General features: G+C 40.4%; 1 protein-coding gene across 2 annotated transcripts in view; it reads right to left on the bottom strand.

Annotated features, from left to right (window-relative positions):
• Positions 1 to 603: 603 nt before the first annotated feature.
• The window catches only part of gfra3 (GDNF family receptor alpha 3), a 67,638-nt gene continuing 47,828 nt past the window's right edge, over positions 604 to 20,413 (bottom strand). Inside the window, exons 7-9 of one of the 2 annotated variants that reach the window (XR_007031475.1) lie at positions 18,377 to 18,513; positions 1,591 to 10,606; positions 604 to 1,428 (exon numbers count right to left, since the gene is read on the bottom strand). Coding sequence is in view for 1 of the 2 variants with exons in the window: in XM_035650294.2 (XP_035506187.1) it covers positions 10,391 to 10,606; positions 18,377 to 18,513 (353 nt within the window). In the remaining variant the exon portion in view is untranslated. Of the gene's footprint in view, positions 10,607 to 18,376; positions 18,514 to 20,413 lie in introns of both variants that reach the window. The other variant, XM_035650294.2, reaches the window with a different exon arrangement.

Genomic DNA, 20,413 nt, shown 5'->3' with positions numbered 1-20,413 from the left:
CCAACTGTTTTCTGACTATCAGGTAGAGGACAGTTGCTTCATCAGAGATTTGTCATCAAAAGCAGCAGTTGTGAGAGTGGACAAAAGCCCCAAAGCATTACAAGACCAAAAACACCAAAATGAAATCAAACCAAATTAAAAAAAGTCATTTTTTTTGCAAAGTCAAAAGGACAGACTTTTTCATCATGTTGTCTCTGAGGTGCCGACTCTCAGCTTTGATATTGAGTTTGAATTTACATCAGATTAACAGTGTATGAAGTGTAGCCCCTTTTAAACAAAAAAATAATTGAATTAAACACTCATAGAATGCAACTTATTCCATACTGGAGCTGACCAGGAGTCCTAACGAGGACAATAAGATAAGAACATCACTTCATGCCTCAGAAAGCTCCACTGGCTACCTGTTACCTCAAAATTCAGTTTTACATCCTTAATAATGCAAGACTACAATTCCTACTGTCTTCTTTTTATGATGTGAAGAGCTTCAAATAAACATAAAATCCAGTGTGATGAAGTACAGACCCAAAACCACAATAATACCATGAATACCTGCAAAATCTTTAACAGGTGATTAGAGAAGAAAAGACACGCTGGAAGTCGAGGTAAAGAAGTGTCAGCTTGTACATTTATTTTATTATTCACATGTGAACACAGCAGAGGCCCGGAGGGTTTCATGTCCCCACATTCAGCAGGGCAACATTTCAACAAATTATCAGAATCAGAGATATTTCATGCCCCCTGGAGATACATAGTTTTTCCACTACCACAGTTTAAAACCACCAATCTCTATTGACTGGAGTCGTTGTTTCCCTCTATTTCTTTTTTTATTCATGTGCGGGAAGTACTGTCTGGAGTTCATGTGCCTTTTAGTTTCACCAACAGTCCAACAGGCAGAAAGCACTGGACCAAAGGAGCATTGGATGGATGACACAGTAAATTGGAGCGGGGGAAGCCCTGTGTTAATGTGCCTCCCTCACTCTGGCACTGTATACTGACATGCTTTAGACAGCAAGCAGGGAGAGGAAACTGGGGAGTGACAGGAGTGTTTTCAGCCTCGGTCAATGTTCTTCAAATGGAGTACATATATATCCACCTGCTCGTCCCCCAGGCCGAGAATTTAGTTGGAATTACCCAAAGGAAAGGTTTTACATTTGACAGAATGAAAGAAAAAGAGAAACCCATCCATTTTCACACAGAGGTATGAAAGAGTTCCCTTCAGGTGACAGCTCAATCCGTGCGGCTGTCTTCCCTTTGGACAGACAACTTTTCATCGAATCAGACTGTGCTGCTTGCAAGCCAGTCTCATTTCCGAGTCTGTGACTGTGTGTGTGTGTGTGTGTGTGTGTTTGTGTGTGTGTTTGTGTGTGTGTGTGTGTGTGTGTCATCATCTCAATCTCCATGACGATGATCTCCCAGTCAGCCAGGCACCTGCCGAGATAAGAGGTGGAGGAGGAGAAAGGGGGAGGATTCAGTCGGTAAGTCAGTCAAGTGTGTGTGTGTGTGTGTGGAGGGGGGGCAAAATGGCTGCCGCATCCTCGCAGGTTTATTGAAAAGAATCAGGCTTGGAAAAGATCATTCCGCTCCATTTACCTTTTGGGATCACACCAGGTGCAGCAGCCTACGTGAGACTGGGGTAACCATGGCAATGCACGGCAAGGGTGACAACTTGTGCATCTGTGGCAGCTGAAAAAAACAAACATTCAGCGGAAGACAAAAACCTGATCTTGAACATCATCTCAGATGCAACACAGGAAAGCAGTTTTCAAAGGGTCAAGGAAATCCAAGGAGTCCATGAGACGATACAGGGTCATTGAGGAAACTCCAGGAAGTCCCACACAATTCATTCACTGCATATTTAATTGTACAATAACAATTACAGTCAGTGTGTAATGAGACAGTTACAAAACTGATTTCTAAATCAACAGAATGATTGTTCTCATATGGGTCTGGGAATTCAGCAAAATTATACAAAACAGTGCCAACAAACTTTCAAATTAGGAAACACTGCATAATTCCCCTGCTACACACATTTGAAGAGCTTAACAAATACGAAGTTCGGAGGTGATTACAGGTGATAGACAGACTGTTCCTTCAAAGAGATCACTTAGAGGATTTGAGAGATTTGTGCTTGATTGTGCTCATGGGCTATTGTGTGGATTAAGTCATGTTAGCTGATATACAAAGTAGAGAGTGAATGTGGTCTACATCCAGAATAAGTAACACAACTGCTCCATGAGTTTTCACTGTTTTCATGTCAGATGTCCTAATACAGAAGCCTTCAGTGAAACCTGCATCATCGTGCCTTGAGGCGCTGGAAATCCACTCTAACTGTAAAGGGGCAGCAAGCAATTTTGGAGATAGCTTTCTGTTTTCTGTTTTAAGTGAGAGTAGATACAACAGATTGTAACCTCATACAAATGGTTTTGTTACGACAGCTTTACTCAGTCTGCTGCGACTAGTAGCGTATGGTGGTTATTGATAACTAGAGTTAGCAAACTTTAGATACATATTGCTACTGATCTTACTTAAGATACAGGCTTGGAAACCTGCGCTCTCTGACTTGTTGTTAAGTAACTTTACTGAGATATGATGATGAAGTAATCAAATAAATACATAAAAATAAGATTTACTAATGTGTAAAACAAGCTGTAAGTAAGTTTGGGCACACAGTGGGAAGTGTTTGTGTGTGTGTGTGTGTGTATGTGTGTGTGTGTATGTGTGTGTCGAAACTTGCTTGTTTTACGCATTTGTAAATCTTATTTTCATGTATTTATCTGATTTATAGATTATGCAATACTTCATACATTTCCTTTAATATTTATTGAACCCATTGTAATAGATTCAAAGCAGGGTCCCAAGAAGCAGAGAGTAGTCAAAGGCAAAAGCTGCAGGAATTTTACTTTAGTGACTGTTTTTGTGGATCTTTGTTAATCTGCGGCCGTGGCTGAGAAATGGGACAAGTGTGTTGTGTGTGTGAATTAGAAAAAAAGAGGGGGATGGCCATTGTATGTCTCTGTGTGTGTGTGTGTGTGTGTGTGTGTGTGTGCGTGCGTGCGTGCGTGCGTGTGTGTGTGCGTGCGTGTCTTTCAGTGCCGATGTGTCAGGACCTACGGAGTGTGAAATGCAGCAGGGAGGACTTCAGCCGCGACACACTGCAACACATTCACACATCTCCCAGTCTCTATCTTTTGCTCTCTTGCCCATTCCCCCACCCCCTCTTCCCTCTGCCTTCGTTTTTCTGTCTTTCCCGGCTTTTCCCACTTCCATTTCCACCCCTTCCTCCTCCTTTGCTGCTTCTGCTCCTTCCTCCCCCTTTTTTCCCCCTCACTTTTCATCTTTTACACTTCCTCAGTATCGCTTTGTCGCTGCTTTATTCTGCCGCTTTATCTCTCAGGATAAAGCTCTCCCTGCTGTGGAGTTTGTTTTTCCCCCTGCTTTGTCTTTATCTTCCGTCTGGATGCCGTGTATGTGCAGTAGCATGGAGAGAGAGACATAGACAGAGAGAGAAAAGAGAGAGACAGCATCCCCATGTCAGGCCAATGATGGATTAGAATACTAAAATACTGAGTGAGAAAGCGACACACTTAGATGCATAAATCTAACATGGTGTGTGTGAGTGTGTGTGCATGCGTGAACTTGTGTGCATGTAAATCTACTGCACGGTAATAGAACAATAAAAAAATGCTTCTTTCCAAACACACACATTTCCCTCCTTCTCTATTCCTCTTTCACCCTGAAGGCTTCCTGTCTCTCTCTCTCTCTCTCTCTCTGTCTCTCTCTGAGTTGATTTAACGCATGGCTTCTCCGCTTGTTTATTTCAGTACATATTAATGTAAATCACCAGTGTCCACTCCCTCCTTTCTCTCTTTCTCTTCTGTCTCTCTTTATGCCTTTGTCCATCTCTCTTGTCGTCCTGCCAGCGGGTGATGGCCCAACAACAAACAGCTGAGACAACAATTACAGTGAACAATGGTGCCCGGCAAAGGGCCATCGCCTGCCCTCCCCTGCTGATCTCAATTAACCCCGACTATTGGGTGGGGGTTGAGTAATTCTGAGGTCAGAGGAAACTTCTCACTGCCTTTTGACGTAATTTACTATACATCATAGGCTCACTTTTTTCAAATGTAGAAGAGGATTTCCTTAATGTTACACATGCGGAGCTCAGTAGCTGGTATAAGGACAGACACTGGCACTGATATTCATCCACAAGTAGATCAGTCAGTCAGCCAGCCCAGGTGGAGTGGATCATACGGTAAATGTAGTGTGGAGCGATGATTGGTTTCTCCCCTCAAGAAAACATCAAGCTTAGCAGAGCTGATAGTGGAGGGTGACCACAACTTATTGACTAATAAAACTCTCTCTGCCCCTCTATCTTCTCTGTCCCCATTTCCAGTGCTGGACAAAGTATACAACTCCATTACTTGAGTAAAAGTATAGATACTCCTGGTCAAATATTACTATTACTATTTAAAGTAAAGAAGTATTTGCTTTTAAAAATACTTAAGTATTCAGAGTACATTTTTTTTCATCTCAACACAGTGTATACTGTACTGTAGGTAACTTATGCTACCCATGTTTCTTCAGGTTGGATGGCGAATTCTTGTAGGCCGTGATGTAGTTGGTGCATGGTAAACACAGCAAACATTTAAAACGGTATGAATCATCCTTCAATTGAGAAATTTCAAAAATAGATCTAAGGTACAGCCATGGAGGATTTGGTGGGGAAGCATTGTCTTTATAGGCTGCCATAGCCATTACATAAATTATATGATTTGGTTGGTACACAATAAAGTTATGAAAAAAAAAAATATATCTCTCTATAATATGGCTCAGTGGCCACGAATCAAATAAATCTCATCTGTTTTCAGTCCTGGTTCCAAAGTAGAGGAACGAGCTCCCAATTGACATTAGGACAACAGAAACCCTACAAACTTTCCGCTGCAGACTGAAAACTCACCTGTTCAGACTGCACTGTAGTCCATGAATCATTAAAACAAACCAACAAAAAACAAAAATCTAAACTGGAGCACTTTAAGCCGTTTTGCCTATTTGATAAATTTTCATGTACTCGGATGAGTCTTGCACTTCTGGGTAATATCTTCATGGTTGAATGCACTTATTTTATTCAGTGATATAGGAATCAAATTGAGTTGAATTTGAGACAGAGAGCTTTAATCTATCTCCTTGTGTGCTCCCCCATTTCTTGAGTCAGTGACCATCTACTTATCATATTTTAACTTTTCAGGAAGATATCTTAAATCTGAAGCTAACAACTTTCTTCAAACACAAACCAACTTTTTTGAATGTCTTATGGCCTGGTCGCACCAAAAATATACAGAGTCTTGGTTTGTCCAGGATGGTACCAGTTTCAACAAATATCAATAAAATAACAAAATCTCAAGGTAACTATGTGTCCAGCGATTAATTAGAAATACTTGTTTTTTGGTGCTTACATTCATGTTCATATTCTCTCCCACTTGCTACCTAAAACTTATTCAGTATATCATGTCAAGATGTTAGCAAGCCCTGACAACCTGTCAGTATGGTAATGGTTAGCATGTAATAGGGAAGAGACAGTCTGACTTCTCTATACAGCTATAAGGAGGTTTCTTTCTTTATAAAGTTTGCTCAGTAGGTATCATAAGAATAATTTAAAACATGATTGTCCCTACCTTGATGAAACACCATGCATTAACGCATAGCCCACATGCGGTAGGGTTCTAGTTTGGAGTTCGTTTTCAATATAACAAGAAAATGTCACAGCAAAATGCAATTGCGCATTCTCAAAATAAGCATGATGTTAAAAGATTGGCATAGTGACTCCTCACATTGATGGTTGAGAAACTGGTTTAGCCATTGAGCAAACCGCTAGCCAGCCAGCCAGATGACAAGACTTGGTCAAGGCCAGGCCAAGCTAGTCCAAGCTAGCTCACCTGCTCACTGTTAGTTAGAATTAAGATTGCTTATTTGGTTGTTAAACAAATATCTGTTTGGGTTTGAGCAGATTGGGATGATTTCCTTGAGAATAATTGTGCCCAGTCCCATTAGGAAATTCCACATTAAATCTGAAACAGAGCTTCCTCTCAGAGTGTGTATGACCTTCAAAGAGCAGCACCAATATCAGTAACGAGATTCATCAATATCTCTAAGCAGACCCTCAAATCAACATGGTTATGGAGACTGAGGCAAAACTACATTCAGTTTACTGGTTAGCTGCCTGACTAGTGAAGTTTTTAAATTAAGCCTTGAAAGTTGATTCAAACAATTCCTGCGGTAACTTACTGACAAACCCTCTGTATATGTGCAAAGGCAGTGTTGGAACAGATAGACAGACAGATGGAAGAGCTGCCCAGTCTCCGGACTTAATCGCCATGGAGATTACTTGGGATGAACTGGACAGAAGGTGAAAGCAAAGCAGCCTGCAACACAATTGTAGGAACTTCTGCAACAGTGTTGAGATGATCTTTTATTTAATATTTCTATTGTAGCAAGAACATCCCGAGTGTGTTCAGCTCCTTGATGAATTAAAGACTGTTATAAAATTGATTCATATTCCAAGTGTGTGTTCTATGTTAATGTAAATTTGAAAATAATACAGAAATGTTAGTGTACATTTCAATGTACACTATAAAAATTGAGGTGATTTAAAACTTTTGTATATTGCACAGACTGCATTGACCTTGTAGATAACCGTAGGTGTTTAGAGTTACCCACAATTTTTACCGTCCATATTGTATAATTGTTATAATTGTTGAATTACCTCACAGAACCGCTAGAATTCTATCTAGTTAAAGGACAGGGGTGGTGTTCTATTACTTGTCTCACAGTTGACACAACCCATTTTGGACCACCTTTTACTGGTTCTTATAATGAAGATGTAAATCTTTAAAAACAACCTCAAAAATATATTTGTGGCTCAGTAATTTTGCACAACAACTGTTCACTAGTTTAACAAACTGGAGGAGCAGTGTCGTTTCCGTGGCTGATTATTCCACATCTGTGCTCTAGTTAGCATTTGTGGTATAGCGGGACGTTTCTGTGTGTGTAGCTCACTGATCTATTTTTTTGACCACAAAGATCTCCGGCTTTGGATATATTCTCATTACTTTTCAAGTTCAAGTTGGGAACTTATCATATTCACTCATATTAACATTAAGCTGAATAAAGGTGAATATAAAATGTAGATTGAACAATTTCTTGGAGGCTGAATTTGAAAGTCAGATGATTTAATGGTGTGTTTCCTTAACTTTAACTGCCATACCCTGTGTTTGTCTGGTGATTCATGGTGTAGTTGTTTTACAGTCATTAAAGTGAATGCATCTTTTATTTGTAGTCCGTATCCTGTGTCAGATCACAGTGCTTGACTGCTGTTCATGAGACTTAGTCAATACTTTAGCAGACTCACAGAACATCAGTATTTACTGTTCACCCCGCTGAAACTGAGTGAGCTGACAGAGCTCCCTGTTTCTCTGATAGACAGAGATACAGAGGTTCTGTCTGAGGGCTGTGTTCAGACAGAAAAACCTTTGAGGAGAGAGAAAAGCGAGGTTAAAGTACACTGCAGACCTGTCACCACTCTCACTCTCCTCATCCCTTCATTTCTTTTGTAGTTTGTTTCCTCAGTGCCAACACAAACAGACTGTCTCTTCTTCCTCTTTACTCTTCCTTCTCCTGTCCGCCTCCGCTCCCCATTTTGTCTGTCTCTGCTCCCCCACATCCCGTCTATTTTCTTTATTTTTCTTTTATCCTTCTTCCTGTTTGTTTCCACTTATGCATCTTTGTTTCTGCCTCTTTCAGCCTTTTCACATTTTTTCCGTTCTTCTTCCCCTTTCCATGCATCCTTCTCATGTCTCTCTTCACTTGTCCATTTTGTCCTATCTTATTTCCTCTTGCCTTGATGCTTTCCTCTATGTTCTGTTCTTTCCTCATCTCTTCTTGCTTACACTTTTACTTTTTCTCACTCCTATTTTTTTTGCCTTTAATTCTCCTTTCCATTTACCCCATTCGCTTTCCTCTAATTTTCCTCCCAGTTTCGCTTCCCTCTCTCCTCTTCCTTCCCTCTGTCCCTTCAGTCTCCTTGCCCTCCACTATCACTGGCTGCCCTGCAGATGGAAGTTAATTGTACATGTTCCCCAGAAATAGAAAGGAATGAAATAAAAATTAGTGTCAGCAAAAGATTTATAAGACAGAAAATCAAGAGCCGGCGAATCTCTCTGCTGGGTTTGTGCTCCGGGGTCCCTTCTCTTCTCTCTATATTGCACCATTTATATCACTGCCTGATACCCCCCAACAAACCCACCTCTCCCAACCCGCCAACCCCCAACACACACACGCCTCCCCCCAAGGAGTCTGTCAGATGATAAAGAGATGTTGTCAGGGACTGATTATGAACCCTCCAACTATAACAAGTAAAACATCAAACACGCAAAGACCACACAGGGACTTGGCCTTATTTATTTTTTTCTTATTTTCCCCTCCAAACATCTCTCTCCTTCCCACTTGTTCTCTAACTCGTTTCACTTTGTCTCTTTGTTGGTGTCAGAATTAGCGCATGTTTTCCACCTACTGGGCCGCTTATGTGATTTGTTCTGCAACTTTAGAGCTCATATAGTTTCTGGTGTGTTGTTTTTATTAAGATGGTTTTATTCATATTGGTGCCTGTGGCAGCTTGGGCCCCGGTCCTGAGTCACCAGGGAGGGAGAGAGGGACAGGGATAGAGCAATAAAGCAAGAAAGAGCTGCATCGGCTGAACACACGGCAGGCAGTAGGGGGGCAAATGTGTGTGTATGTGTGTGTGTGTGTGTGTGTGTGTGTGTGTGCGTGTCTATATGTTATGTGTGGCTGTGATGATGTGTGTGGGAAAAAAGCAAGACATAAATTATAACAAAGAGCTTTACCCAATTTTCTTTCTGTACCAGCGAGCACAAAAACACACACACAAACACAATAACACACACACACACACACACACACACACACACACATCACACACTTGATGTTCATTAAGCAATAAGAGACAAGTGTGTAAGTTGTTAGTCACCATGGCTGTAGAGTATGGGCGGCGGAAAGGACAAGAGAATCACTCCATTCATCAGCGTGATAAAGTTTGACTGACGCATCGTAAATCAGCCTCCCTTTCTTGTTCTGTGTCACGATGACCCATGAACAGGTAAGTCCAAACCAGGGAGACAAATCGTCATCCATCAGTGAGTCAAAATAAACAAAGAAATACAACATTTTCATAAATAAAAAAACCACGGTCTGACTGCAGCTGTGGGGCTTTTCTATATGAGTGAGGGATCACATCCAAGCACAGGAACAACCAGCCTGCAGCAGCCAGAGCAGTTCTCCGTGGTGAACCCTCACTCATCATGCTCCACACTCCGTTAGCAGAAGTATGAAGCATGAACATGGGTGCAGCGGCCGGACTTGCAGGGGCTAGTTAGCAAAGTTACCAGAGTTGGTGATGTTAAGTATCTTTACTGTATGACTTTACATAAAAAGCAGCAATTTAATTGATAAACCGGATTTAAAATTACAGATACCGTCGGCAATATCATAGTAGTTGTGTTTGTCTACTGCTATTTGCCTAAATCACCAACATTTGTTTTCTAATATCATTTAAGTTTTGGAGGAATAAATGCTTCTTGTCCTCCATCTGAAAGGTCATATTTCTGCTGTGAGCAGAAAGGAGGAATCTTTGAGGGGGACCACACAAATCTTTTATCAGTTGACACGTCATTGTGAGATATCTATTATTGATTCAGCCGAGCAGACTGATCAGAAACTACAGTTTTAAAACAAAGTGGACAAACAATAGATTCAAATAAATTCATGTATTTTTTCCCCCAGGTTTTTCAGATTCACCATTAAATAAAATAAACTGGATCAATGATAAACTGTCTTTATTCATTTCAAAAAAAAAAAAAACGCATGACAAATAACTTCCTATTTGAATCTGTATCGATAATATATGAATCACACTTTACTTGTGAAGTCATTCATAGCCGTTTTTTGGGTCATCTGTTAGACTTTCTGGAATGTGATGCTCATTGGTTGACAGCGGGATGTGGAAGTCCTGCCATAGGTATCCTGTGCTGCCAGGACATAAATGCACCACAGCAACTGCAGTCAGACCACGATGACCAAAGTGCCATTTTCTTAGGAGGGTAGTATGGAAAGAAGAATGAGGACAGAAGTGAAGAAATAAGGGGATGCTACTGACAAAAGGTGAAGTCCATTTCTTCACTGTTTCTTATCATTTTACAGCAATCAGTCCAGGACTGTTGAGGGTCCATTATGTGTGTGTGTGTGTGTGCGTGTGTGTGTGTGTGTGCGTGCGTGCGTGCGTGCGTGCGTGCGTGCGCGTGTGTTCTCTGTATCCCATGCTCTACCCCCAGCTGAACGAGGCAGAGACGAGCAGAAGGAGCAGTAGTATTGGTCTAGCAGGGCCAGTGTTGAGGGATGCAGCCACTCCAGTTCCAGACGAGCCCAAGTTGGAGACAGTGGCCCTCTCCGAGTACAGAGGGATGACATCAAACCGGTCGCCTTCATCATCTCCTTCCTCTATCTGTGTCAGATCCTCCTCTTCCTCGCTCTCCATTACCTGACAGGGAGGAGACGGTGTGAATGAATGAATGAATGACAGCTGGTGGACAACGGTTTTAAAATGTAATGTTTTATACTACACCCTATAGACATGCACATTTATTTGCAAATACATTTATATTCCATGTATTCAATTTGAAATGGAATTTGATTAAAACAACAACAACATCATTCTGATTTACTGCATCGAATTGACTTCATTAAATGTTTTTTTAGTTTTAACAACAATTCAATGCACAAAGTCCCATTCACCCATTTGCACACTCATTGATACAGTTTTTCTCTATCACACACACTAAAACGCTGTTGCTGAGCCGGGGATCAAACCACCAACCTTCTGATTAGTGGACCAGCCGCTGTAGGTCATGAACCACAGCCGCCCCAATTAAGGAACCGAAGAAATTCAAACGTGCCAGAACAAGCCAAGCTTCAACTGATTCATCCTGAATTCATCCTAAATTCTTATTGCTACATGAATGCAATTCGTCGTGGCTTTACAAAAAAATGTTTAGTTTAAGCTTTTGGGCCTTATGGAACAATTTGGGGGGACTGATGTGCAAACATTCAAATATGTTATTTTGCATATATTTACGGTATCATTTGCAAACTATAATTGGCGCCACTTTCTATGTCAGCAGTTATGTCAACAATACAGCTTACTCCCTCCTCACTGTCTTTGACATTACTAATGAGCTGGTAGCCAATAATTGAGCCACGGATGCTAAAGCATCAATTAGAAAGCTGATGTAAAGCATGTCTTTAATGCTCTGCAATGACCTAATGCTATCATCCATTAGGCCCTTTATGTTGGTGTGTGGGGGTTGTGGAGTTGTGCGACTTTCATGCTATAAATACAGTACACACTTACAGAGCAGGGCCGGTGTTAAACTGTAAAACTGTCTGTCTGCTGAGAACTGTGTGTGTCATGCGAACATGCACAGTGGAAGCAGTGTCTATAATAACATAAGACAGTAATAACATTACAGATGTTTAAACAGGCCACGACATGGGCAGTGATCCTCCTGGTGCTGCCAATGGTCAGTCTGACTGTGACAGTTAGAGAGACAGAAAGAGAGAGAGAGCGAAAGAGAGCGGGGCAACGAGCTCTGCACACAACTCTAAAATGAAGCAATTGTTCAAAAGACTAAGAGATCTTTTATGTTGTGTGACATCATATACTGTAGTATACTGTATGTCGTGTATAGTAGCCCATATACAACACGCATGCAGGTTATGTATCACTGTTATAATACACAACACAATCTTAAAGGTCCCATAACTGTTGAAAGTGAGATTTCATGTATTTTTTGACATAAAAGCAGGTCTGGGTGCTATATAAATACTGTTAGAGTATCAACGTGCTCAGTCCACGGATAAATCCACACAGCCCATATTCACAAACTGTACCTTCAAACAAGCCATCAGGACGTCAATAACTTTGTCACAACAATCACCACCCTCAGCGTTGCCCCTAGCACTGCCGGCTCAGACCCACCATCCAACTTTGCAGGATGTATATATATATATATATATGTGTGTGTGTGTGTCACCAAAAATCAGCTCTGATTGGCTGACCAACCTGTTATTGTTGACGAGTTCCAAAGAGAGCAGGACAGAGGAGGTATAAACCTACATTGAGAGGATTTTTGCTACAAATACAACAAATTCTTCTTCTTACGGATATCAATACTTCAAATGAAACACAGGAAAAGTGTAAAATATGGGACCTCCCCATGTGTTGTGTGTTCATGTGTTAGCACTTTGATCATCAGAAGTATTTCCATAAAACTTTACAGCTTCTGATGAATATGATTCACTGCGAACTTATGAGGATTCCAAGCTGTTCATCATCAATTTAGGCACCAACATCTGGAGGAGCCTAAGGCCTGTTTGTGTGCAGATTGTTCTTTTACTGATATTAATATCCTTCTCTACCACTTCATTGAAATACTGTGTTTTACTTGCTTGTTTTATGCATTTTATATTTTTTGACCGGGATTTTCAAACTTTTCGTCGGCTCTTGTGACAGCTGCAGAAGCTGTAAACAAGGCAGTTATCGTGTTTTCCTTCAGGGTGCAGAAATGTATTGTAGTTTGGTTCTTCTCACTTTGATACTGATGTGAAAATAATTGAGTTCATTAGTAGTGAAATAGAATCCAGTAAGTGTTGTGTACACTCTATGACAATAACTTAAAGTAAAAAAATATTCAGCCTGACCAGCAGAGAGAGCACCCTCTGATTAGCTTCAACTTTTCCCCAGTTTGTACAGCTATTGTAAGTCACTATTATCTTTTAACAGTCTTGCAAATAAAATTTCATAAATAATTGACAAAAATATTTACCCTGTGCGTCCAAGAGCATTTTCACCCCTCTCGTGCTCTCTCTCTCTCTCTCTCTCTGTGTGTGTGTGTGTGTGTGTGTGTGTGTGTGTGTGTGTGTGTGTCGGGGTGGGGTGGGGGGGGGGGGGGTCGTACAAAATAACAAATGCATGGACGGATTTTAACCAATTTTGGACAACATACGCAGACAGTGCTGGTGTTAGGCTGAGGCTTGCCTGCTGCCAGGTAAATGCGCACAGTTAAAGTGGTAGCTAGAGAGTTTATGCTGAATCCTGCCTGCCTGCAGAGAACGGTAAAAACTTTATACATGTTTTAAAAGGTAACTTATGCAGGTGGGATTTCTCCCTGTGCTGCTGATGGTCAGTCTGACTGTGAAAGAGATATAGACAGAGCAAAAGAGAAGGAGAGAGAGGGTGACAGTGTGGCAAAAAGTGCTGCACAAAACAGTAAATCTTGAACGTTGTGTAAAAAACTACTTGTATCATTATGAGAATGAGGCGGGACAAAAATAAAGTATGTATGCTACAACCCTCCGATGCTTTTCATAATATTATTATTATTTCCTATTATTTTGTATTAAACAAAACAAAAAAACTTAAATTGATCACAAAAATGTATTGTTATTTTCAAATTAAAATTATCAGTGTTAAATTGTTAACTTTAAGCTGAATATACTTAATTCATTTGTGTGGTCCCAATATAAGTGGTTTCTTTTAAAGTTGTTAAATAATTTTCTTTTTTCAGTGTAGTCATTGGTAATTAAATCCTCTACACTTAACAGCATCAGATCACTTTACCAGAACTACCACAACTTGAAATAAATCAGTTTTTAAGAGTTATCATCAGACCAAATCTGTGACAGCGTGTAGGAAGAGCCCGAAGGCAGGATGAAACACCTGCTGTCGTAATGATGAATAGTACATGACGAATCTGCTATGAGCTTTGATTTTTTTTCTACACAAACACAAAAAATTATTCACTGTACAGCAGTACAGTGAATAATTAAAAACAGCCGCTCTCATACCACCTTGGCCATACACACCTTGGACATGGGCTTCACTGTAGGATCACTTGTTTTGGAAAGTTACCAAAATTGTTGGATGCAACCTCTTTGGTTTACCTTGGTTTTCAGACAGACTTTTGGGTAACTTGGTATGTACCAGGTCTATATTTTTAAGTTTGTAGGTAAGATGTGTGGCATTTTACTGCTTATATTGTGTGTTTGGTATTATATATTGTACTGTTTTTATAACTTATTTGATGTATTTATTATATCAGTGTCGGTGCTCTTATTACTTGAGACCCCATGTTTTACAGGTTCTCAAATCTTTTATTACTTTTATATAGGACTTTTGCTGTGAATTGCATATTGCCAAAGTAAAGCACTTTGTGACTTGTGTCTGTGAAAAGCGCTATACAAATTAACGTATTATTATTATTTCTTGTACATGGTGTGGGACGTGAAGTTGATCAGATACTGTTGATGATGATCTGACAAGAATGTTTTAACGTCTGAGTAACAAAGTATCACAGAGTCAATGCTGGCATAATGCCTCTCAGGGCAGAACCTTGTTGAATGCATTCCTCGCATATGTTCACATGGCAGTTTCTTTAATACTTTGTTCATTTGTTTTCCTCAGGCATTGTTATTTTAATAGCACACTCTATGCCAGTATGTCAAAACAAGTATAAGAAAATGAACAGACTGCAGGAATTCAAATGACATTAAGATCCCACCTCACTACACATTTAGTTGTATTCTCTATAGAAATATAACATTAAAATCCACGAGCACTCATCTGTGCTTCTGAACGTGACATTTTTTTCTTTTCCATTGCTGGATAGTATGCTCAGCTTTTTGAAGAGTGCGTTCTTTCAAATTCTAAGGGAAAAAATCACTTCAGAGAAACAAGCAAAAGCTCCTCGGAGAGACAAGACAAGCAGCTGAGTGACAGGCCGATGAGGAGATGTGGATCAGGTGAGTAGAAGAAGAAAAGGTGGGATGGAGGAATTGAGTGGAGGATAGGAGAAACAAAGTAAGAAGGGAAGAGGGGGATTTCGGGGTAGAAGAAAAAGAGGTGGGAAGACATATGGGCATGAATAAATTCATACTAATGAAGCCTGACTGATGCACTGCTTCCAACCAGCACCTCATCTAATCCATTCAGTGGGAGAGAGACACAGATGGACAGAGAGAGAGGGAAAGAGAGAGAGGGGGCAACTGAGGAAGAGAGAGTTGGAATCCCCTCTTGTCTGGAGGCCCAGATTAACTCTGGCTGTGAGGCATGCTGGGAGCCAGGCAGCCACAGCCATACCAGCCTGGCCAAGGTTACAGTCGCCAAGCCCACAATTGGATTGGACCATATTTAATGGTCAGTGTTGGACAAGGGCAGCCTGTGCAGCCTGTGCAGCCAGCATATGTGTTAACAGTGCATTTCAGTATCTCTGTGCGTCTGAGAGTGTCTGCATGTTACTGAGCTGGCAGACTCACACAAGATCTAACAGGACGGACATGAAAACACTTCATGGCCAAGACTTGTTTGTGTGCCACACACTGTGTGAAGCCTGATAGGTTGGGAGAGACAAATTTAATAACACAGACAGGACGGTTTGAACATTTCCTTGCTCATAGTTGAGGTCTGACCTTGATCTCCATATGAATGATGTGTAGTGAAACACACACACACACAATAGTACAATAAATGTGTGACTCTAGGATATCAGCATCTGTTCAGGGCTGTCACTTGTTAAAAAAATCATCTTCAAATGCATTTGAATGCCCGCCCCTCACGTCAAAAAGGAAAAAGCAGTTAATGAGAATAAAAAGGAAAAGGCATTCCTCTGTAGTATTATATAGTATAACATCCAACAGAAGAGAATTTCTAAAGCTTTGATCTACAAATGTAGCAAGTTAAAGCCATTGACTGTATATAAACATGGACATAGTCACTGGGTCCAGAAAATAAAGCCTGAATTCTCTGGAATCACCAGCTGAGGGCGTCTCCACTGGTTGCAAAAAAAGAAGTCAGTTTCTATAGAAGTCTATCAGAAAATGACCCTAATTCTCACTCGATTAATAAACAACATATGCATTGGGATGTGTGATGGACAGCTAGTATTGCCAATCGGTACATGGTTGCAGGTGTAGGTGGGCACGTTGTGGAAGAGCTCTCAGTCTGACCCACCACCGATTCTACATCCAATAGCAAAAAAACACAACATGGCGCTATTCAAAATGCCAAACTGAGGCTTCCTCTGAACGGCAGTTTACAGACCAACGGGTGACGTCACTGTGGGCTGCCACTTGGTTAAAACACACAACTGACAGGCATGTTATTAGCCAGAAACACAAGTCTAACAACATGATTGGAATCAAATGCGGCTTTCCCTTTTTATTTTATTGTTACAATACTACCTGCCGAAGAGAACACCCATTCAGAGCGCACATGATTGTCTGCACAGGATGGATTTGCGAGCTGATAGTGACCGCCCTCGGCTGGATTACGAGGCAAACTACTGTATATTTGGAATTGGAACTGGTCATTACAGTTCCAATTCAAACTTTTCCCACCACGTTGAAATTAATCTTCGGATTTTGAAAAAGAAGTTCCAAAGAAGTACAAAGAAATCATCGGATGCACCTTATTTATACAGGTTTAGGTTTTCTTAGTATCAGAAAAATTGTTGTCTTTAGGTCCATGGGTACACTGATAAGAGGAACTACTAATAGTCCTCAAAATTAGATAACAAAACATTTAGCCTGTCCATGCCTTATAGAATAACACATTAGCCAGACGGGAATAACATTACTGGACGAGTTGGGGAAGGACATCATTTTTTGATAATTTGGGTAATTTTCACTTATTTATTTATTTCTAATGCCACTATCAGGTCAAAATTGTAAATGATCCAATAATTTGGTTTATGACCAAATAACTGGCATTCCAATCAGCCTCAGCTGTACTTTGTGTTTCATGCTATAACATTTCACATCTATTACATTATTGCATCTGTGTTTAGCTCTGAATAAGTCAACCTGTATTCATGACGTCTCTCCCAGCATCTTCCCTTCAGCAGTCCTAAAATGATACACTCTCTGTTGAATCTTTTGAAGGTTTAACCAGATTGCTTTGATAACTCCAGCCCCAGAGCTGCTCCTTTGATGCTAAAATCAAATTCTGATACACTTTTGTGTTCATCTACAACTGTTGAAACATAGGATGTTCTCCTGAGGATTGGAACCATCAATAATGGCCTATCTGATCAATCATAAATCTCACTGATTGCACAATTACAATAAATACATAACATTATGTCAATCTTGCAGCTTCCCTCATAACATTTTCTATTATCCTGTTTGAATGCATAGTATTGATGAGTCTCTGGTGAAATACAGGCATGAGTGCATTATCTCTAGTACTGTACAGCAGTGGCTACCATTTAGAGCTGTTCACAAGCTCTGTATTAATCTGCTATTAGCCTGACTAATATTCTCAGTGCAACTTCCTAAAGCTGCTACACAGTGAGAGCCTTCCAGTGGTGTTTCCTTGAAACTGTGAATTAAGATTACACACCCCATGAATATTAATAAACTACAGTCCTCATGTCAGTCATTTTATGTGCTAGCAATATTTCTCTGAGGTCTCTATAGGAAATCTATGTAAGTAAACTAATCATTATATGAAGTTCCTGTATGTTAATTGCATGGTATAATTGTAAAGCCCTCATTAGAGGACATTTTATTTTCTCATTGTGACTAATAGTCCTCAAAAACCTTAAAAAAAACTACTTGCTGAATTTCGATTCAGATTCTTGGGGTTTTGTGTTAATAACACTTGAAGATGTCACTTTGGGATCTCAGAAAATGTTACAGAAAAGAGATCAAGAGGGGATCATTTCTGTGATTTCAAGTCAAAATTTGAATCCGTCCAATAACAAGGTTCATGACCAAATACCTTCAAAACTGTTGACATTTCCAGAAGCCTCACTTGTTTTTTTTACTGCTATTAACATGCTTACATGCTAAAACTAATATTATGGATTTTGTAAACGTTACTCATAGAGCTGCTAACATCGCTGTAGACAGTCGCCAAGTGCTGCTCATTGTGGGAACACTTGGGTTTCTGTGTAATGTTCTGAGTACCTCATTATGTAAAGTGCCAGACAATGTATGCTGTATGTTGGCCCTGTACAAATAAAATTGAATTGAATTGAATTAGTCTTGTTTGACTATTTCTTGACGTTACACTGATGAAAATTATTTATTTGGAAAATACAATTGCAGAACTTTCATCATTGAAAAAAGTATCCTGGTGGCATGGCCATACAATGGTGTAAAGTTTAAAACTCTTTAAAATTGGATATACAAATTTGGAACCTTCACCGAAATCTGAAAAGGTGATGTTTGTGACACACTGAAGTGTACTCACCACGTTGTTGTGTTCAGGCAGGTGGTTGTTGCTCAGCAGCTCTTCCTCCTGTACCAACGGGGAGGGTCTGGGAGCAGGAGGGGGGGTGATGTCAGCAGGCAGGGAGCCTGGACTCCCCATCCAACTGATAGAGTTACCTGCATAGAAACACAGCACTGTCAGTACGTGTGTGTGTGTGTGTGTGTGTGTGTGTGTGTTTGGCAGGACTGCTGCGAAGCTGAGTGGGCGTGAACCTTCATATCTATCTGGCAGCTTTATTGTTCGAGCTGTCAGCAGCTTGATGAATCACAGATCTTTATGGGAAGTGCATTGATGCATCGATCCAGACTTTAGTGTTTGGACATAACGGGCTCAGTGTGTATCGACAGCCTGATTGACAGCTGCTGTGACTGAGTGCCAGAAGGAGGGCTTTACCCTCTAGCGCTTCTCCTCACATCTCTTGCAGCATCCTCATGCTGCAGACACAGACTATAAGACACTGTTCATACCTGGCAGCTATATCACTTCACACCTGACATAAGAGTGATTATTTGAGTGAGTGATTATTTCTGAATGGATCGCACTTCCCCTCTACATTCAAACGTTCATCACGTACATCTTTTCAGATTGCAAAGACCAAATGCAATGTTGTTTGTAACTAGCGGGAGGTAAAGGAGATCAAAACAACACAGACAGGGTCTATGCCTTGGCTGTTCCAGGAAAACCATATTGACCAAGATGTTTGACACACTTTTCGTGTCATGGACAAAGGCAGCTCATGCGATTTGAGAATGCACATGGGTACATACTTCATCTTATGCAGAGGGCATCCCTAGATTAGGTGGTTCTTCAATGTAGCCCAGGATACATTTGTGTACAAACTGCTAAAAGAATGAAGCTATACGCGGCCCAGACCTCCTGTGGTCGGAGCAATCGGATATCAATGTATCCAATGTTTCGCAGGTACATTCACATCTGTACGTTAAAGCTGTCCACTTGTGATTGCTTGACCCAAGACACATGTTAATGACAGATATGGACATAGACTCTTAGACTTAGATATAGAGTCTTAGACCCTTATGAATACTGAAGTTTTACCATGTAACTGATATATAAAGGAGCTGGAGTTCAGCTCAAACTGTGAACATTGCTGCAGGAGCCAGCTACCCAGATAGATTCAGCAGACATCAAGTCTTTTCTTTTCTTTTTTCCTTTGAATTGTTCCTCAGAGTATGAATAACGGTGACACATTAATGCTGATTTCATATTTGTGTTCTTCAGATGCATTTTTTAAAAGCCTTATAAAAATGTTTATGGATAACATCACTTTTGGTCACTTTAAATGTGTGTGCATATATTCCGAACAATCCCCCACTTCTAAATAATGAATTGCAATGATTTTTAAAAATCATCTTAAATGGCATGCAAAGCATCATGAGCCAACAATACATATCATGAAATCTTAAGAAATAATTACCCTTTATTATTGTATGATATTTATAAGAAACAGTGGATGCACAAAATAAAACAAGATGAAAGGGTTTGTGGCAGATTTGGGAAAAAGCTTTTCCACTCTTCCTTTTAGTACAGGGCTTGAGTCAGTGTGTGGTTAATATGGTTTGCAGGGCATGTCTTTTCAATTAAAAAATAAAATAAACAATGGTCAACCTCTTGGTATAGGTTCTGGTTTAGGTGTCTGTACAGGCACAATTGCACCAAACCTGATAACCTCACTATGATCATAGCACTCCAGAAAGCTGCATATATTCACTGTTGCACGTGTACAGATTAAAGAGCAATTAAAACGTGTTAATCATGAACTTTAGAGGCTTTGGAGGCCGGCACTGTAATGTAGTGGACATCTCAAGGTTCTCGGTTCAAACCAAGAGTTTAGCTGGATGTCCCTATTGGAAAAAAGGTCACTTCTTTCTGAGATGCTAGGTATCTTCTTTGAGAGAGAACCCAACAAAGCTACAGACACATGTAGACAGACATAGGGAAACATACACACCCCTTAGGGGAGCCTGAGGAGTGTGGATGGACCATGTGAAGACTGCC

Source organism: Scophthalmus maximus, chromosome 9, assembly GCF_022379125.1.
Source record: "Scophthalmus maximus strain ysfricsl-2021 chromosome 9, ASM2237912v1, whole genome shotgun sequence".
NCBI lineage: Eukaryota > Metazoa > Chordata > Actinopteri > Pleuronectiformes > Scophthalmidae > Scophthalmus > Scophthalmus maximus.
Note: the sequence above shows the minus strand (reverse complement) of the source record. Positions and strands in the feature narration are given on the sequence as shown.